This window comes from Sebastes umbrosus, chromosome 4 (assembly GCF_015220745.1).
Source record: "Sebastes umbrosus isolate fSebUmb1 chromosome 4, fSebUmb1.pri, whole genome shotgun sequence".
In the NCBI taxonomy this organism is placed as follows: domain Eukaryota; kingdom Metazoa; phylum Chordata; class Actinopteri; order Perciformes; family Sebastidae; genus Sebastes; species Sebastes umbrosus.
This window is the reverse complement of record NC_051272.1, coordinates 20,151,611-20,171,395: the sequence shown is the minus strand read 5'-3', so window position 1 is coordinate 20,171,395 and position 19,785 is coordinate 20,151,611. Positions and strand designations below refer to the sequence as shown.

The window sequence follows — 19,785 nt, the reverse complement described above, 5'->3', positions numbered from 1 at the left end:
ACTCTGTGAGCACTGGACAAGCCTACTATTTATTGTGAAACGGTTGAAGCGCATCTAACCTCCTTTCTTCGGATCGCCTTGCTTCTCAGCATTGGATGCTTGATGGGCTGCCACTAGACACCAGGCACTAGGCCCCTGATTGGACGAACGCTTCCCTCATGGGTTGCAGCCACCAACAGGGCAGCTCGTTTGGAAACTTTTTTTCTCTTATATTACAAAAATAGTTCACAGAAATGTGCGTCTGAAAACATTTTATGCAAGAAATATCTGTATTTTAGATCGACAACAGTTAGTTTAAAAGTTTCTTGGGAGTTTCCAATTCCTGATTTCCTGATTTGCATAAAGTAGCCTAGACCTCAACTTTATGTTGATGAGGAACAGCCAACGTGACATTCTGTCTCTCCAATTGCGCCGCCACGATACCAGAATGCATTGCACAGCTGCTTACATAGACAATAAATGGGAAGCATGGAAAGGGCGGGTCTTGTGGACACGCATGCTCACAAGCAGATTTTGATTCTGCTGATTTTGCCACCAGCAGATTACTTTGTAAAACCGTGGCTTGTCTTCATCAGGTGAATTTACTTCTGATTGATACTGCAAATGTTCCAGCCAGTCAGCTTTCTACTCTCCTCCTTCTTCAATCCCTCTTTCCCTCATACTCCACGTTCCTACGCTGGGAGATGGATTGTGATCGTGGCGAGGAAAGCAGATGAGAGCAGAGGATGAAAATGTGAGAGAGAAAGATAGAGAGGGAACGGTGAACTTAGATATGGCATCTGTGTTAGATTGATTATGCCTGTTGCGGCTCTCAGTGTGCCACCTGATGGCCATATTTAATGCCAGTTTCCTGGCTGATTGAGTGAACAGCTGCCTGAGAGAGGAAACTGCATCACTACTGAAAGCACAGCTCAGCCAAGGACAGAGAGAGCTGGGGGGGGGTGACTGGCAGCCCATGATAGATGGTGGGTATTATAATAAATATTACATTAGTATAGACAATAATATGTCTGACAAAACATAGAGGAACACATAAAAGTACGAAAACTGGTGCTACATTAGAACTATGTCGAGTTAACATGGGTACATGGATGTGAACTCTGACTCTCATTCACACTCTTTCTTTCCCTCCACCTCCTCTCATCTAATTTTGTCCTCATTCATTTAATCATCTCATCCATCATCCTGCCACCTCCCTCCCACCTCTCTACTCTGTATGACTGTCTGTTTGTCTACCCTTTTACCCCCCCACCCGCCTCACCTCTCCTTCCTGAGCACTTGGTCACCTTACTTTTCCTTCTTCTCATTTATCAACCTGCCTTTTTCTCTCTTTCTGTGTCATTTCCTTTTTTTGTACACTCCCAACTGCTATTGTACTCCCCTTCTCTCTCCAACTGGCCCTTCTTGCTTTCATTTTCTTTCATGTTCTTGCTTCCACTCTCTGCAGGTACCTCCAGTTTACGCTTCGCCTGGGCAGCCGCAGCACCCTGAGCTCCTGTCCTGCCCCAGACCAGCCAGGAGAGGGAGTCCTGCTACATTACTCCTCAGACAACGGCATCACCTGGACGCTGCTGCAGCACTACGCTTACCAAGGCTTCCATGAGCCAAGGTACCACCTATGTTTAGACTGTGTATGAGCACACACACACTAGGTGCTTATGGTTCCACAGAGACACTATGACTCCATTAACACACACATTGCACTGCTAATGGCGTGCCAGAGGTGTAAGCCACTGGGACCCATTGAGTCCGTTAGAGCCATCTATGTGTGTAATGAAGACAAAGTGGGCTGGGTTCCAGCTGTGCAGGCCGGGTCTCAGAGCTCTTCATCACCACTAGAAAGGTCAACGGAGCTAGTGAGTCAGGGACTCCACAACTATCTGACCTGCAGGTGCAAGTGCAGGTTCTTACTCTATCGACAGCCTGTTCACATGAAAAGGCCTATGAATCATACGATAATGCGCAAGGCATTTAGCATGTAATAAGAACAGCTTTCTTGCTTTTGGCGTGTCATTAGTACGCCATGGAGTCTGTACTGACTGCAATGTAAACGCATCTGTAAATATGCTACGCTTAGAGCTAGTGATGTTGACTAACAAGCAAGAAAGACCACTTAGGGGTATGGATCCAACAAACACACAACTTTTAATTAGGAGTTTTATTTTTTAAGTTACGTTAGTGACGTTGTCACATGTTTTTTAGTCATGTGTTTTCCGTAGTTATGTTACGTTGTTTCTGTACGTATTTTACTTAGTTTACGTACTTATTTTAAGCCCCACCGTGACGTTTTTCCTGAACCTAACTTAGTGGTTTTGTTGCCTAAACCTAACTGCAGACGTTACTGTAGTTTTGTTGCGTGGTGTACAAATGACACGCGAAAAATGGCACACAAATGACATGCAAAAAGCCTAAAATCCTTGTAATGTTGTGCTATTTATACACCTTCATGTTGTTATAAAAATGGATGTTTTTAACAAAACACCAAGATACAGGAATCAGTCTTGACAAAGAGAAAAAAAGGTCTTTGTGGCGAACAGAGTGGGCTGTAAGAAACTAAAGAGTGATGTAAGATGCTGTGTTCATAAAGCCTGGTTATATTGACCATCTGCATTGTGTCAGAATGTATTTAAAATTGTCCAGGCAGACTGTGATTATGCAGGCTTTAGATCCAAGTCAGAGTCTGAGTCACAGTTCAGTCAGCTTGTGTGATTAATTCCAGCTAAAATGTTTGCCATTTTGGATGCAATCCCCAAATACATGTCATCTAGTCTCACATTTGTGCGGTTGTGACTGTGGCGCGTGCACTACTTATGTCAAGCTCACTTTCCAGAAGTGTCAGCAAAGCTCAGTTTGATGGTCTCTTTTGGGAAAATAGTGTCCGCACACTAGATACTGCTAAACGTCACAAGTGGTAATCAATTAAATGTTCATGGGAGCAGTATCTAGTGTTCGGACTCTATTTTTCCATCTTTTACATGTTTTTCTGTCCAGCATCTAGTATTTATCATGCATGCTTTTGTAAATACTTTTCTAATAATCTCTTTCCCCCAACCAGGATTGTGTCAGTTGAACTCCCAGCCGGTGCTCGTAAGTTTGGCGTGCAGTTCCGCTGGTGGCAGCCGTACCATTCAGGTCGTAGTCATGATGTGTGGGCCCTGGATGAAATCAGCATGACCTCTGTGCTGTTCAACACCATAAGTCTTGACTTCAGCAACGTGCTGGACGTCACCCAGAGTCTTGGTTTCTATCTTGGCCATGTCCAGCCCTACTGCCAGCATGACTGGACTCTCAGGTAGGAGACTTATTGCTCTGATACAAATACTGTATTGGTCATTATTTGGTTATATTGTAGCATTTGAATGCTTTTGTTTTTTTATTTAATGAAAGGTTGTCCACTGGGTCCTAACACGATTGAATAGTTAAACATTTGTCAATTCTTAGTTACTTTTAGGGGTGAGGGAAAAAATCGCTACAGCAAAGATTTTTTGCGTGGCAATATTGCATCAATACACGGACGCCAAGTATCGATCTTTTATTAAATAAATTATTAACCTCTTAACAATCCGAAAGCTACTATTCTGTCTTTCATGGGTTGTATTAGTTTTAAAACAAGAGTGAAGATAGTAGTATCATATGAAACTAGAGAAACCTGAGGAATCCATTGGTACCTACCACGTCATGTTAGCTTGTCGGGAAGAACGCTAAATAACGCCCCAAAATTACATTAAATTTTGCAGAGGAACAACTGGCATGGTCATTTTCAAAGTGGTCCTTTGACCTCTGACCTCTGACTTCAAGATAAGTGAATGACAACTGAGATTACAGAGTGAAAACTGTATCTTATTAGATAAAACAGATGTTGACAAACTGTATAATTTGCAGTTGAAAAAAGATAATAAATCACAATATATATTATGACAATACTCAGCATATTGCAAAATGTTTAAAATCGCAATAATCATGACTTAACAATCGTGATAATATCGTATTGTGATTCCCACCTATAGTTACTATTTGTATTACTATTTACAACAATAATTTGCAACTTGATTTTGTTTTTATTTTCTCCAGGATTGTCTTCATTCCTACAAACCAAAAATTAAGCCAACAAACAACAATTCTACGCGTAGTCTTAAGTGTATTGAGTGTGCACCACAGCATGTAACATACAGTCTGGTATCCTCTCTTCCTCCATGTTCTACTCCAGTTTCTCTGGCGAGCCCAGCCCCGGCTCCAGTATTCGTTATGTGGAAACTCAGTCCATGCAGATCGGAGCCTCCTACAGTCTACAATTCTCGCTGGTCATGGGCTGTGGCCGCGAGCCTTCCCCCCATATTGACACCCAGGTCCGCCTGGAGTTCTCCACCAATCACGGCCTCACCTGGCACCTGGTCAAAGAGGTAAGTAGCGTGAAACAACTTTGTTCCCTGTGTTAAGTGATTGTTAACATCCGAGCCCTTTGGTTTTCACAGCCAGGCTCACACCTTTTGTTTATGACTAAACCCTGTAGAAGTCATCCTGGAGAGAGACAAGGAAACACATCATTTATTCATGAACATGAATATTGATTTACCCATTACAGCCTCCGTAATAATATGTAAATAATGAGAGTCTTTAAATGTGGCACTTTGTTTCAGATGAGAAATCATCGCAATTACTTTTTATCATCCTACTATTAGCAGATACATGGCAATACTTGAATCAGCAAGCAGATTATCTTCCCATGATTCAACAAAGATTTTCTGTGATCACAACTGGCTCATAAATATTCATAAGGCACCAAAGTATCTGCCAAGATTTTTATTGCCTTTGGAATTGAATAGGGCGTAATGAGTCCTCCATCAGTGAATTTTCTCTAATTCTCCCATGTGCATGGCAATGCAGTCATCTGGCAAGTGCAGAATGTAACTCTCTGAATGTCCCGTACTTTTAATCCTTGCTTGTGTTCCAGTGTTCAAGGTCAGAGATACTGTAATCCTGCCTTAGCCTTTCATATGCACACACTGTGGGGCTAATGCAGCACCGGGGTGTGTCTGCAGTATATCATGCTGCTTCTGAAGAATTTAGCTACAAAACAAAATCCACAATGATAAATAACAAACTTTTTTATGAATTCTGAGTAATCAACATTAAGCAACGCCTCCCCACCAAAATGGGCAGACAATAAACAGTGTATTTTAATGTTTCTCTCACCCAGGCCTGTCTGCCTGGCATGCCAAGCTGCTCTGAGTTTACAGCTCCCAGTGTCTACCACCCATCAGAGTTCAAAGACTGGAGACGCATCACTTTGTCTCTGCCTCAGAAGACATGGTAAGAACCTCACATCTGTACAGTAGACACAGAAGACAAGAGTCACAAAGTGCCCACTGATCTGATCTTTCATCCTGGCTTTTGTAGTTTACAAGCATAACGCACCTGAGATACAGTAACCTAAAGCTGCAAAGGAGGACACTAGGAAGCGTCAGCATCTATTACTGTTAATGTTCACACATACATACGTAGACACACACCCCTCACACACATCCATACACAGCTACGGGCATGTGCACAAACTGTTTCACATCCAATTCTGCTTTAAAACATGTCCAAGCCATCTCCATCGTCTTCTTATCAATATTGTTTCCATGTCCAAGCACCCTGTCGTTTTGTGTAGTTCATGGTTTGTAATCTTCCTAGACCAGAATATCCTCATGATCTTTCTGAAGCGGGTATTGTGAAAGCTGGAAAGCTTGCCTATGTCTATTTCAGTCATTCTCCAGCACTCAGTACCGTATAGAAGGACAGATAGTACACAGCTGTTGTATAACTTTATCTTGGTGTTTCTAGTTAGAGTTTATAATTAAGTTGTACTTTTTCAGGAACACATTGCACCAAGGTTTAATGCACCATAACAATGAAATTTCTTTTGCAACCCTTTAATGAAAAACACTCAAATACTCTCTCTTTCTCTCTCTCTCTCTCTCTCTCTCTTCCTCTCTCAAAACTTGGCAAAACAAGAGATAACATTTCTTTCTATTCATTTTGAAAAATATCAACACTGCTTAATCTGGTATTCTAAAAGAACACAAAAAACAGTATATCAGTTTCGCTCCAACTCAATTACAAAACTGTGCACTCTTGAAGGAATAACATAGAAAGGGCATAACACTTTTGAATCAACTGAGTATGGTCAAGCCTTAAACATGCATGTAGTTGACAGAGGGGTTTGTGACTCAGTCTGTTTTAAACAGACACACTTGAGAGATGCCAACACAAATGAGGTGCACACTCTTTTTGTCTGGTTCTCTTCTCTTTGTCTGGAAAAATGATATAGTAGTTCCTCCAGCTCTGGCTTCTCATCTATGTTTGCGATACCAGTGATGCTATCCTCTCCATGAGCTCAGTCAACAGCCGACATACTGCCAAAGCTTTGCTGGATGAACTCAAACTTTTGAGTTTGTGTTCTGCGTGTGCCAATACAAAGACTATAATTGCATTGAATAAAGATAATAAGACTGTAATGATTCAGTTTAAAGGACAAACAGAATGGAAACAAGTCCCATACTGAACCAGGCATCCTGTGCTGAGCAGTTCCTGAGGAATACATGTACTGTTACAGCCCTAGCTCACACATATATCAACTCAAACAATCACATAAACCTTCCACACGCAGCACTGTGACCTCCACCTCCATTTCATTCTGCCACCCAGCTCCTAAATAAAGGTGGTCTAATCTCCTGCAGGGTGTGATGAGAGGTCACAGGGTCATGGCAGTAAATGATAATAAAACAGTCGGGGCCAGTTCTGTATGATCAGGAGGTGGTCTGAGTTGATACGGGTCACCGAAGCAGCGGGCCGAGAAGCATCCGTACTATAAAACCCCCAATATACCTGACTATCTACGATTCTACAACCATTTATCATCGCTGTACTGTACATGCACTGAGCTGCAAACACCGGAAGGCACTCACATGCACAAACATGTTCCCACACTGCACACACATTCACATCCACAGCCTGCCTTTAACAGAGATGATGTGATGATGATGATGATGATGTTGCCCTCTCTCTGACATTCATTTCACACAAAAGCTAAACCCACACACACACACACAAACACGCACACACACACACACACACACACATACATAGGAAAACAGACATACACACATGTGATAAGGTTAATCTTTACCTGCCAGACACTAAATCCACAAATCTCTATCTCCAGTAGATTAGTGAGAATAACATGATGATGTGGTTGACATGCAAGCAGCCACTGTTGGATTCTGAGATCATGTAGCGCATTTATAACATTTTATTACTTTTTTATCGTTATAATTCAGCAGTCTGTTACAGTATTGCAGTTTTTCTTCCACCTATGTACATTTTGTTCAGCTTCTATAGTATGAATCTAATTAAAACTATTTTTGTGTGTTTACCAGGGTTATTAGAGTAAAGTAAAACTGAAATGAAAACGAAAATAAACAGTGACATATATTGTTAGTAAACCGAAACTAAAAACTATATCCTTTAAGAAAAACTGAAACTAAACTGAAACAATATTGCATGAGGAAAAAAAAAAAATACAAATAAAATAAAAATGAACATAAATTAAATTCAGTCATAGTTTTTTAGCTATAATATATCACAACCATAGACTGTATATGAGTAGTCACTGTAAAGTCACCCATTGGTTTGTGGACTGACGTTTTGAAGCCTCGAGTTCAGCATTTTGGCTGTCGCCATCTTATTTTATTTGCAACCAGAAGTGACACAAGAGTGTGAAGCTAAGTACAACAAAACGCTGAATAAGACATTTTAGGCGACCAAAAAGGTTATGATTAACTTTGATGAACTGAAAACACACTGTAAAAGGGTTAAAGTTGTAAGACAAAAACACGGACAACTCCAGACCGGACAACGTCGTGGTATCGACCTGTCAATCATAAGGTAGCCACGCCCTAAAGGACACCCTGCTTTATGGTCTATTTGACTCTAAATGGGACCATAATTTACTAAATGAACATCATGCTGTAATGAAGAAGACTTGAAACTAGCGATTGAGACCATAAACTCATGTTTACAATGTTTACTGAGGTAATAAATCAAGTGAGAAGTAGGGTCATTTTCTCATAGACTTCTATACAATCAGACTTCTTTGCAACCAGAGGAGTCGCCCCCTGCTGGCTATTAGAAAGAATGCAAGTTTAAAGCACTTCCACATTGGCTTCACTTCTCAGACCCCGAGGTTGCACACTGCTCACAACTGAAAAAAGGAGACAGCATGAATTCCCGTCAACTCTCGTGACATTGAACCACAGAAATTGAACAGACTTGACATTCCAGGAGATGGTGCTTCACATTGGACACAAAAGTAGCGTGAAGAATTAACATTAAACATTATGGCCATTCCCACACAGTATTTTGTATATATATGTAGCTATATACTTGGCCCTAACAAAAATCAATCTAAAATTTAATATATAAAAATTAAAACAAAACCTTTCTGAAAAACTGAAACTAAACTAAAACTAGCAAACACACTCTGAAAACTTAAAATTAAACTAGAATGAAATAAAAAATTCAAAACTATTATAACCTTGGTCTATAACTTCTGTGTTCAGGTCCAGTGCCACACGGTTCCGCTGGATCCAGAACTACTATGGAGAACAGGACGAGTGGGCCCTGGATGACATCTACATCGGCCAGCAGTGTCCTAACATGTGCCACGGACACGGCTGGTGTGACCACGGACACTGCAGGTCAGCTTACACACACATTATCACTTTGTTAATATCACTCAACACGGAGGCCCATAAATATCTTTTGATGGACGTGTGTGGGATTGATATTAAAGCAGAAATTAACTGATAGCAAAGATAAGAAGTTCAGCCATTGTGTTCTCTCGTAGGTGTGATGATGGTTTCTCTGGAACAGACTGCCAGCCCTCCTCCCCGCTCTCCTCCAGTGTACTCTCTGACTTTGAGTCCCAGGATGCAATGCTGGCCACATGGCAGGAGGTGATTGGTGGAGAGGTGGTCAACCCTGACGTAGGCTGTGGGGTGGTCTCATCTGGATCGTCCCTGTACTTCAGCAAGGTAAAACAACTCTAAAACTGCCTTCTTCAAGAATGTCGTGTTTTTTGCTTCTTCGTCTTTCTGTTAGTTATCGGAGTGTCCAACACGGTTGAAGTCAACAGATTAAAGTTTGGTGGAAAACTAGGCCAAGTTTTTGGTGCGAATCAAGATCCCGGTGCAGATGCAGGAACACTTTAAACAATTTCTTAACATAGCAAGATTGCAGCAATTTTTAACAATTTCATATTTTTCCATAAACTATGGCACTTACGTCTAGGAAAAAAATCAGGCACATGAATCCTCTCATCGTCCCTCTGCGTTTTGGTGCAAATCCAGATCCAGATTACAAATGTCAAAACATTTTTTGTTATCAAAATAACCAATTTAGAGGATTGTGCAAACTTGGCGGAGGAACGGTATGCAATCTTTGATTGCTTTCTAGTTTTTACTGCCAAAAACGGCTGACCTTTGACCTCTGAATTACCTCTACACTGAAAATATATAGATTTTATTTAATCATACCATGGCTTTATAGAATAATTGATTCTGACTGGATGGAGGGTGCACACAATTTTCAGTCAGCTCTGTATTCTAGCAACCTCAGCACTTTTTGATTTGAGTACACATAGCTGGAAATTTACTTTTTACAGCTGTTACCAGGAAACAGACTCTCCTATTTGAGAGTTTATTGCCCCCCAATATGAACAAACAATATTTCAGTTGCTGTAAAGTGGCCAGTATTCAGTATAAGTGGAACACATGTTTATAAAAAGATAATGCACTTTACAGTATGTTATGCAGCTCCTAGTTGATCATCCCTCCTTAACATGTACGAATATGTGTGTTGTTGTCAGGCTGGGCTGAGGCAGCTTCTGAGCTGGGACCTGGACACTGAATGGGCGGAGTTTGTGCAGTTCTACCTACGGGTGGGCGGAGACTTGGTGGAGTGTAACCAGGCAGACAGCAGGGAGGAAGGAGTGCTGTTGCAGTACAGCAACGATGGAGGCATCAACTGGGGCCTCATCGCTGAGATGTACTTCACTGACTTCACCAAACCTCGGTGAGAAATCTGCGGGAGGAAGAAACGGGGGGAAACTAAAATTTGGCATCTTTACCAGTGCACAAAATCTGCTTTTTCTGTTTCTTGTAGTCAATATGATGATGTATATTTTGAAAGAGAAACGCCAATAAACTGTCTCTTCTTCCTTTCTCAGCTTTGTCCACTATGAGCTTCCCTTGGCCTCTAAGACACCCTCCACAAGGTTTCGTTGGTGGCAGCCTCTTCACTCTGGGGATGGCTATGACCAGTGGGCAATTGATGATGTCATAATTTTGTCAGAGAGGGAGAAACACATCATTCCCATGGCCAATCCAACTCTACCACAGGTCAGGAATCAATCCTTTAACTTCTCATTTTCTCGCTCTGACCTCGTGCAGCAGCTTCATCTTGAGATATTGCTTCTTTTGTTGTAACGGAAAGTGTCAGCCAAACTGAGATAGAACAGCTATGGAATCTTGAATCTTTCCAGAAGTGTACCCTTTATCTTATGAGAAATATGATCTGCTGCAGACACAGGTACCTGTTAACCCAAAACACTACAATAAACTTGGCTGTCTTCTGTCTACAGAACTTTTACGAGAAGCCAGCATTCGACTACCCTCTGAACCAGATGAGTGTGTGGCTGATGCTGGGTAATGAAGGCATGGAGAAGGAAAGCAACAACAGCTTCTGCGCCTCAACGCCCTCTGCCATGGTGTTCGGGCGCTCCGATGGAGACAGGGTGGCCGTCACCAGGGACCTGGCCCTGCGCCCTGGATACACCCTTCAGTTTAAGGTACTCACATGGAAAGTGTAAAAACTAGAAAGACAGGCACACAAAACCACTTTATCAGGATTAAATTGTTCTTTCATTTTCTGTCCCCCACTAGTTGAACATAGGCTGTGAGTCAGAGTTCAGCGCGTCTGCTCCAGTCATGCTGCAATACTCTCATGATGCCGGTCGTAGTTGGGCACTGGTGAGAGAGGGCTGTTACCCAGGAACCCCTGGGTCAGGTGTCTGTGAGGGCAGTGGTCGTGAGCTTAGAGAGCCCACCCTCTACAACACTGGAGACTATGAGCAGTGGACCAGGGTCACTGTGGTCATACCACGCAATGTTGCAGCCAGGTAGCTATGGTAACAGGCATGCAATTGGATCTGCTAAGTTGTAATAGTGATTTTATTAATTTTCTTTCACAGAGAGGCAAATTCACAAAAAGATTGTGCGACAAAAAGAAACCGTGTAATTCTAAATGCACCTTTAACTACACTGCCAAGCAAATAGCGTCTCGGCGCTTCTGTGCTATTTGCACATATTTAAATGAGGTAATATGCAGACATTTGGCACAAATTCGGCTCCTTTCTATGCAAATGAGCATCATAACAAAAACAGTCCAACTCACAAAGATCAGCGCACACGCAGATAGCCACACGCAGTTACAGGGAAATTATCTTCAGAGATTTGGTGGTAACTGAAACGTATTTATGAGGGTCGTCTGCTCAAACTCATTTATTTTGGGATGCAGTGACAGGATGCAATGACAGCTGTGTCATGAAAAATAAATGACTAAAGCTCCTCTAAATGTCATTTTTTGGAAAAACATGCAAAAAAAACGAGATATATATGTAAACGAATACACAAATTATTTCTCCCCTCCCTTCCCAAATCCTGGGCTTACATTTTTCCCTTTCCTCTCTCTTAATTGCCTTCGGGAGGTTTGGGTGGAAGTGGCACTCTGACAAGTCCTCTTGCTCAGGCTGACTCCCATCAGACCTTGAGATGGAGCAGATAGCGGTTGCAAATGATGCGCAATTCACGGTGCTATCAGCGGCCACAATCCGTTCTTTGTGAATTTGCCCCAGAATATGCAATTAAAACAGTTGATTGGTATTATATTTGTATTTCTCTCATTCCCTGATTCACATCTACCTCGTTTTCCCAGTAAAACCAGGTTCCGTTGGTTCCAGGAGAGCAGCATGTACAGAGATGCCCCACCATTCGCCTTGGATGGGGTCTACATCTCTGAACCTTGTCCAAACCACTGTGGGGGACACGGAGATTGCATCTCTGGAGTCTGCTTCTGTGATATGGGATACACAGGTATAGTTACAGATAAGGAAGGGAAAAGGATGAAACTGAAAGCAATAAAATATTTTCCATGTATCTTTATGTTTTATATCTTGTGATTCCCTGTTTTTTCCCCACATAGTGGAGCAGGATAGTTGTGTCCCATCTGTAGCCAGTCCCACAGAGCTGACTGAGGGCTTTGAGGGGAAGCTGAGCCCACTCTGGCAGAGCCTAAGCGGGGGACAAGTTGGAGGCGGTTGTGGCATCATCGGTGAGGGCAAAGCTCTTTACTTCAGTAGTCCTGGGAGGAGAGAAGCACGCACAGTGCCTCTAGACACCACAAACACACGGTGAGTGGAAGTCACACCTATAAATCTCTCATCTGAGTGCTTACCAGTTACATCGGTGGCTGTTTGTTTGATATGAAATTTAAATTTAGTTGTCACTGTTTACACACAGGTTGGTCCAATTCTACATCCGAATCGGCAGCAAGAGTTTGGGGCCCACTTGCACCAGGCCTCGGTCCCGCAACGAAGGTAAGCATCCCATGCTGTATTGAGGCCCTCTGCTGCATTCATGTGGCTGTTCCTTAACAGTGCAGTCTGTAGCAAGCAGCTCTACATCTGATCTGATCTGATCAGTTCACCACTGGCATGTCTCCATTTGTTCCTCCTCACTCTTTGTCTTTGATCCGCCCTGCGATCCAGCCAAAGCTGTGTAGGTACAGATCTGGTCCTGACTGTCAGTGTGTTTCTCTAATGGAGAATCAAAGTCTAGTGTTGTCTGTTCCCCAGTCAGTAGATGGTGGATCTCTAGCCTGCAGCAGTGCTGAAGGCTCAGTCTGATCGTTTCTGCAATGTCAGATAAAACACTACCAGCCTCCTAAACACTTTATCTGTAATAATCAGGGCTTCTGGACTGTTATTTGATTCTATTGAGCCCCTTTTGGACCACAGGAACTTTTCCCAAGAACTAGGAACCTTTTGAGGAACTCATTGCTTTTCGACAGCAGGGACACAACGCTGCTGCTTCAAGTCGTGTACAACTTCATTCATAAACAAGGAAGTACTCTAGTATCGATTTAGGACCGTTTAGGACGAGGGGAGAGCATTTCTCTTTGTTCGATAACATTAAAAGTAAATTTAGGCTCTGCTGTCGGCTTCCTGACTCATTTAAAAAAAGACATAGAAAAATAGAGAGAGCAATAGAAGAGACCGACAGCGCGGCACTGCTGTGAATGAGAGAAAAATAAGTTATTTTCTGATTGTTTCATGGCGGTTATGATCTAAAGCACGAATAAATAACCATCAATCACTCAACAGATAATTTAGTGTCGAGACAGATGCTCTTAGTTTCATTTTCCTCCTCTACATTTCATTCATTACATCCAACGTGCATCAGTAAATATTGTCGCAGTGAGACTAAACCTAAAGTTTGGGGGTTTTTTCAACATGTTTTTTAGATGAAACTGGCAGGCACACTGAACTGCAGGCTACAGAGTGTGTGACCACCAGCAGCCCTCGTCCCATGTCATGTTGCTTTTTTCATACGTCAGCGGACTAATTTTTCTAATCTTTGCTGGTCTTTAGTTCCTTGAAAAGTAGTCCCGGGACCAAAATTACCAGAAACTTCTTGATGGCAACCTTGCTTTGCAGTTTATTCTATTGTTTCTACTTGCTAAATTGACTTAGTTCTGTAACTGTATCTATGAAAAATGATTACCCATCTAAAAGTTTTGTCCACTCTGCTCTTTGTTCTGTGATTCTAGGTGTCCTTATCCAGTTCTCTACCAACAATGGTGTCCAGTGGCAGTTTGTTCGGGAGCTGGACTTTAGTTCCTTCCTGGAGCCCCAAGTGGTGACAATCGAGCTGCCACCTGCAGCCAAAACCCCCATCACAGTATTTCGGTGGTGGCAGCCACAGCAAGGTTAGTGCATGATTAGTGTGCACAACACTACAGGAAAGCACAGAAAAAATACAATATTACAATATCTTTTTGATATCACAGCTTTAGTTTTGTTTTACTTGTCTCTCTCCGTCCTTATAGGGAAACACTCTGCCCAGTGGGCTTTGGATGATGTCTTCATCGGTATGAACGACAGCTCTAGAACAGGTTTCCACGACAAGTTTGACGGCACGACGCCTCTGAGGCACAACTGGTATCGAATTCAGGGTGGGGAGGTGACTGTGGACTGTTTGTCTCTGGACACAGCACTTACCTTCAACTCCGAGGCCATTGATAGTGAGTCACACAAACACATTACTGTTCTTAAGCACATACCATAGACAGTATATAAGAAGTGGATGTAGTCACCGTGACGTCACCCATTGATTTGCGGACTGCTTTGTTGAAGCTTTGATTTCTGCATTTTGGCAATCGTCATCCTGGTTTTTGGTCGTCACAGTGACACTAGAAGATGGAGCTAAATACAACCGAATGCTGACCAAAATGTTACAATTAAATTAACTTTCATGAACTGAAAACACACTGTGAAAGGGTTAAAGTTCTAGGACAAAAACACGGACAACTCCCAGACCGGACAATACCGTTGTAGCAACCTGTCAATCACAAGGTAGCCACGCCCTAAAGCATACCCTGCTATATTGTCTATTTGACTCTAAATGGGACCATCATTTACTAAATGAACATCATGCTGTATTGAAGAAGACTTGAAACTAGCGATTGAGACCATAAACTCATTTACATTTACTGAGGTAATAGAAGAATGCAAATTAAAGGCACTTTCACAATGGTTTCACTTCAGACTTCAGACCCAGAGGTTGCCCACTGGCATATGCATTCAGCGAAGAGGGCTTATGACTATGGGGTTGTCAGTTGTAATGCCTCAACTGGCTCAGAAAGTGTGTGCATGGAAAGTGAAGGAGTAACTCCCTCAACAATCACTGTCAAGTGGCCGCTGAGTAAGACACTTAACACCCCACTGCTTCAGTGAAGCTGCAGTGTTTGCAGCAAGCAGCCCAGTGTGAATGTGTTGAAGTGAATGTGAAGCAGGAGGTTGCAGAACCATATACACATCCATGCATATGCACATCTAGTAAACCGACACATAACTGTATATTCACACACTCAACAAACCACATAAATGGCTGCACAGTGACATCACATTATTACCCACACAAAAGGCTGAAATTGAATCACCCATGTACTGTGGCGCCGTGGGTCCTGCATTATTAATGAGAGCGAACCTGAATGAACATCCTGCCTGTTATTTATGCTCGCATCAAGCTGTGAGCGGATTTACTTTGCACAAATATTACATTACAACAGGGCTCATTCATTAAGCATGCAAAGCCAGATCAATTTGGCACCACATCTATAAACATAAAGCTCTCGCGTCCCTGTGCGAGCACATAGAGCACTGATTGTAACACTCCATGGCTGTTCTCATATGCGCTGAAACATGCACACATTTCACACATAACTCCTATACCTATTATTCCAAGGCTATATTTTCACTTGCATTTGGACTTGTATTGACTTTGTGTTTTGGGTGTACACTTTTCATTTCATGAAAAAAAAATATTTTTAACCCTTATTTCTTATAAGAAAGATAACTTACATTTTCAAGGGCATTTACCAACAAATCCATTTCAAGAGACGGGCCCTTGATTTACAAGCTTACAAGTACATAACATGTACAAAAGGGAACACATAATAAAGAAAAGAAAAAGAAGAAACAATTTTTTTTTAGTTTAACGCTAGGGGGAGAAAGATCAGTGTTAATTTTGTTAACGAAAACTTTGATGAAATATGTTCGTCAACAACCTTTTTTTTCCCAGGACTAAGACAAGACGATGATGAGACGGCACCGATGTCATTAAACACTAGCTGTGACGATATCAAACATGCAATATCGTTGACGAAAAAAGACAAGAATAAACTGTGTTTAAAAACATAAAGACTTTCACCTTTCACCTTCTCTTTCCCTCTCTCTGTCACTCTCTCTCAGCATTTTCATTTTAAGACTAAGACTAAATCTAAAACACCTGCCAAAATTAACACTGATAAAGATCTATATAAAATTCTTCATACAGTACAAGCTGTTATGGTTTGAATTGCTTTTTATTTTAAGAACATATTGTCTGAACTCATTGCTAACGGCAATAAAGCATGTTTTTTTACCTGTGAATTTACACTTATGGATATGGAATTTGGCCATTATAATAATGAGAATAATTGTGCACACATGACTGTGTATTATTTTCCAGGAGACCAAACAACACCTTCCTCCAAAGCAACACAAAACTCTGATCGATATTCTCCGTAATAAAAGCACATAACTTTTGCCAGAAAGTCGTCACAATTCAGCAATGCCAAAATATTTTTAGGATCAACATACGTAATAGATCTCAGAGCCTATTTCATCACAGCTATGGAGGGGCCAAATAATTTGGCTGAAGCAAACTTTCAAATCTAAGCAGACACAAACAAGTTAATAAAATAAAATAAGAAAATAATGTTAAATCACTGTAACCCAGTGTGGATGCTAGAATCAGATTACAGTAAATACCAAACAATGTGACGTGTCTCTTACACTGTGTCTGCAGAGAAGCCAAGATATGCAGAGAGCTGGGACTTCGAGGTGTCAGGATCGTCGTTCCTGCAATTTGAGCTGAGTATGGGCTGTAGTAAGTCCACCTCCTTCTCTCATGGTGTGCGACTGGAGTACTCCACAGACTGCGGCCATCACTGGTCTCTCATCACCCCGGAGTGTGTGCCCCCAGCCATCGGCTGTGCTGGTTATACTCAGAGCTCCATATATACCTCGACCCAGTACAAACACTGGAGGAGGATCACCGTCTACCTGCCCAGTGCTGCTAAGTAAGTGCTTTCGAACTTTATACCCAAAATAAGTAAACAGTATTGGTATATTTTCTGAAAGTACATGAGCTTCTTTATAACTTGCTTCTGAATCCCTCAGTTCCCCCAGAACTCGGTTCCGTTGGATCCAAACCCACTTCACCCCAGGGGCAGAAGGATGGGCTCTGGATAACGTCTTACTTGCCCCTGGTTGCCCCTGGATGTGCTCTGGACATGGTCTGTGTGACAATGGACGCTGTCTGTAAGTAAAGCTGGCATCTCTGCACAGCTGATGCATTTTTTTGGTAATTTTTACACTTATTTTCTGCCTACATACACATGTTATTCACCCTTACTTATTCTCCCATTCTCACACAGGTGTGACAAGGGTTATGGAGGTGCACACTGTGTGCCATTGGCCCCGCTGCCATCTGTACTGAGAGAAGACTTTAATGAGAACCTGCAGCAGGAGACGTGGCCTGAGGTGTACGGAGCAGAGAGGGGAACTCTGAGCGGAGAGCCTCTGAAATCTGGCACTGCCCTCATCTTCAAAGGGGTATGGGGTCCTAAACACCATGCAGAAAACATCCAGAGCGATAATAATGCAGTTAAATCACATAAACACTCGATATCTTTAGATCACTGACTCTACAAACAATGTAATCCCTGTCTGTTTGTTTGCAGGATGGTCTGCGAATGCTAGTGTCACGGGATCTGGACTGCACCAACACTCTCTACATCCAGTTTTCCTTCAAGTTCATCACTAAAGGTTCTACATAACTTACTTTCTTCTTCTGTATTTTTGATCGTGTTATTGCTTTCTTCTCAGGATGTTGTTGTAATAGCTTATCTTGTGGTGCTTTTCTAGGTGTCCCGGAGCGCTCCCATTCAGTGCTACTGCAGTACTCTGTGAACGGAGGAATCAGCTGGCTGATGCTGGATGAGTTTTACTTCCCAGCTTCCACTGACACGCTGTTCCTCCACCTGCCGCTGCCAGCCAGCGCTCAGACCAACGCCACCCGCTTCAGACTCTGGCAGCCTTACAACAGCGGTGAGTGGACACATTGTGACTCGTACAGCAACATTCTCTTAAATTTCTCATATATTTGATATTCATTTTCTGTTAAGAGAAAAAATAAGAAATATCAACTCCAGATGCACCAAACGTTCTTGTTAAATTAGGTATTAGCATAGGTAATGCCTCCTAAACACAGGTGTTTTGCCATGTGCAAATACTCACATGCCCAAGAATTGGAGAAAAAAAATGAACTTAGATTATCTTAGTTAGTTAGTTAATTAGTTAGTTAGTTAGTTAGTTAGTTAGTTAGTTAGTTAGTTAGTGGTACTGTTAAAACTTAAATTTAAACAAAGTAAACTTGAGTTTTTCCAGATCATCATTTCTGGCATTTAGAGGAAATTCGAAAAGCATCGGAAGAGCAGTATGTACGCCACGCAATATTATCCAAGGGTTTTTATAGTCTTAATTGGGATAAATGGACCAATAGTATTTCTGTAGCACGGTGGATGTTTTATCCCAAATTTAATAATCCAATCATTATAATTACTCTAAAACATAACAATCTAAATTTGATTGAGTTTTTTATGTTCCTCAAATTTAAAAAAAAAATTATTTTCATTGGACAAACAATTTGTGGACTGTGTAAACAAGATATTTCTTTTCTCGACTGCTCGTAAAATGTTCTCTTACCTAAGATAAGAGCAAAAATAAGACAACATTGATGAATCCCAGAAATGAATGGGTACTTACAAAATAAGAGGACATTTGTTTGTTTATCGCTTCCTGCATGAGGCCCATTGTGTGGTTGCACACTCAAATGCTCTCTTGTCTGTTTCGTCTTTACATTCACTTTATTTCATGCATCCAAAACCAGTAGAATCAGTGTGTAAAAATTTCCACAATATTATACCCTTCAGGTAAGAAGGAGGAGGTGTGGGTCATAGATGATCTCATCATTGATGGCAGTTCCTTACACAACCCACCGGTGGTGATCGACAGCTTTGAGGAAGGCCCCAATGAGTCCAACTGGCTGTTCTTCCCCGGGGGGAACACTGGCCTCTACTGCCCCTACCAGAAGACTGGACTGTAAGAAAAACATTTGGCGTTGAATGTTGACAAGGATAGTGTCTTGATAGTGTTTCTGATTTTATATAATCTGTGAGCTCAATGGTGATAAAAACTTGCAAGAAGATGTTTTTACCCTTGACTAATCTTTGAGTGTGTGTGTGTGTCTGACTGGTGCAGGGAGGAGGATGAGTCAGCCATGGTGTTTGTCTCCAGCGAACTTGGCGAGCACTCCATTACCACGAGGGACATTGACGTAAATGAGAACACTATCATCCAGTTTGAGGTACACAAACACAGCCTTGATGACTTCTTCTCCAAAGCAACAATAATAACACCTACTCATTCAAAACATAAATCATAGCTCGTCATCTTCGCCGACATTGTGTATGTTTATGTCGCTCCAGATTAATGTGGGCTGCACAGCTGAGAGCTCCTCCGCCCACCCAGTGCGTCTTGAGTTCTCACGGGACTTTGGTGCCACGTGGCACCTTCTGGTGCCCCTGTGTGCCGGTGGGTCCCAGCCCTCCTCACTGTGCTCCACAGAGCTCCACCCTGCCAGCATCTATTTCCCTGGTACGACTCAGGGCTGGAGGAGGGAGGTCATTCACTTTGGCAAGCTTCGCCTCTGCGGGTAAGGACTGGATACATCCTGTGCAGCAGATGCACATGATTCTTATCTGTCGATAGTATAAGTCTATCTCTCTAATCCTTGCATT

At 42.1% G+C, this 19,785-nt stretch overlaps 1 protein-coding gene across 6 annotated transcripts in view; it reads left to right on the top strand.

Moving 5' to 3' along the window:
* Positions 1-19,785, top strand: part of reln (reelin) — a 119,607-nt gene that overhangs the window by 80,294 nt on the left and 19,528 nt on the right. For all 6 annotated transcript variants that reach the window (XM_037766980.1, XM_037766982.1, XM_037766981.1 and 3 more), the window contains exons 19-41: positions 1,448-1,609; positions 3,056-3,292; positions 4,208-4,400; positions 5,198-5,310; positions 8,604-8,741; positions 8,891-9,077; positions 9,911-10,116; positions 10,271-10,442; positions 10,685-10,891; positions 10,986-11,221; positions 12,037-12,194; positions 12,304-12,511; positions 12,621-12,697; positions 13,930-14,088; positions 14,209-14,403; positions 16,731-17,004; positions 17,105-17,245; positions 17,362-17,539; positions 17,668-17,752; positions 17,852-18,034; positions 18,919-19,087; positions 19,247-19,352; positions 19,474-19,700. In XM_037766980.1, coding sequence (XP_037622908.1) covers positions 1,448-1,609; positions 3,056-3,292; positions 4,208-4,400; positions 5,198-5,310; positions 8,604-8,741; positions 8,891-9,077; positions 9,911-10,116; positions 10,271-10,442; positions 10,685-10,891; positions 10,986-11,221; positions 12,037-12,194; positions 12,304-12,511; positions 12,621-12,697; positions 13,930-14,088; positions 14,209-14,403; positions 16,731-17,004; positions 17,105-17,245; positions 17,362-17,539; positions 17,668-17,752; positions 17,852-18,034; positions 18,919-19,087; positions 19,247-19,352; positions 19,474-19,700 — 4,011 coding nt within the window. The remainder of the gene's footprint in view (positions 1-1,447; positions 1,610-3,055; positions 3,293-4,207; positions 4,401-5,197; positions 5,311-8,603; positions 8,742-8,890; positions 9,078-9,910; positions 10,117-10,270; positions 10,443-10,684; positions 10,892-10,985; positions 11,222-12,036; positions 12,195-12,303; positions 12,512-12,620; positions 12,698-13,929; positions 14,089-14,208; positions 14,404-16,730; positions 17,005-17,104; positions 17,246-17,361; positions 17,540-17,667; positions 17,753-17,851; positions 18,035-18,918; positions 19,088-19,246; positions 19,353-19,473; positions 19,701-19,785) is intronic.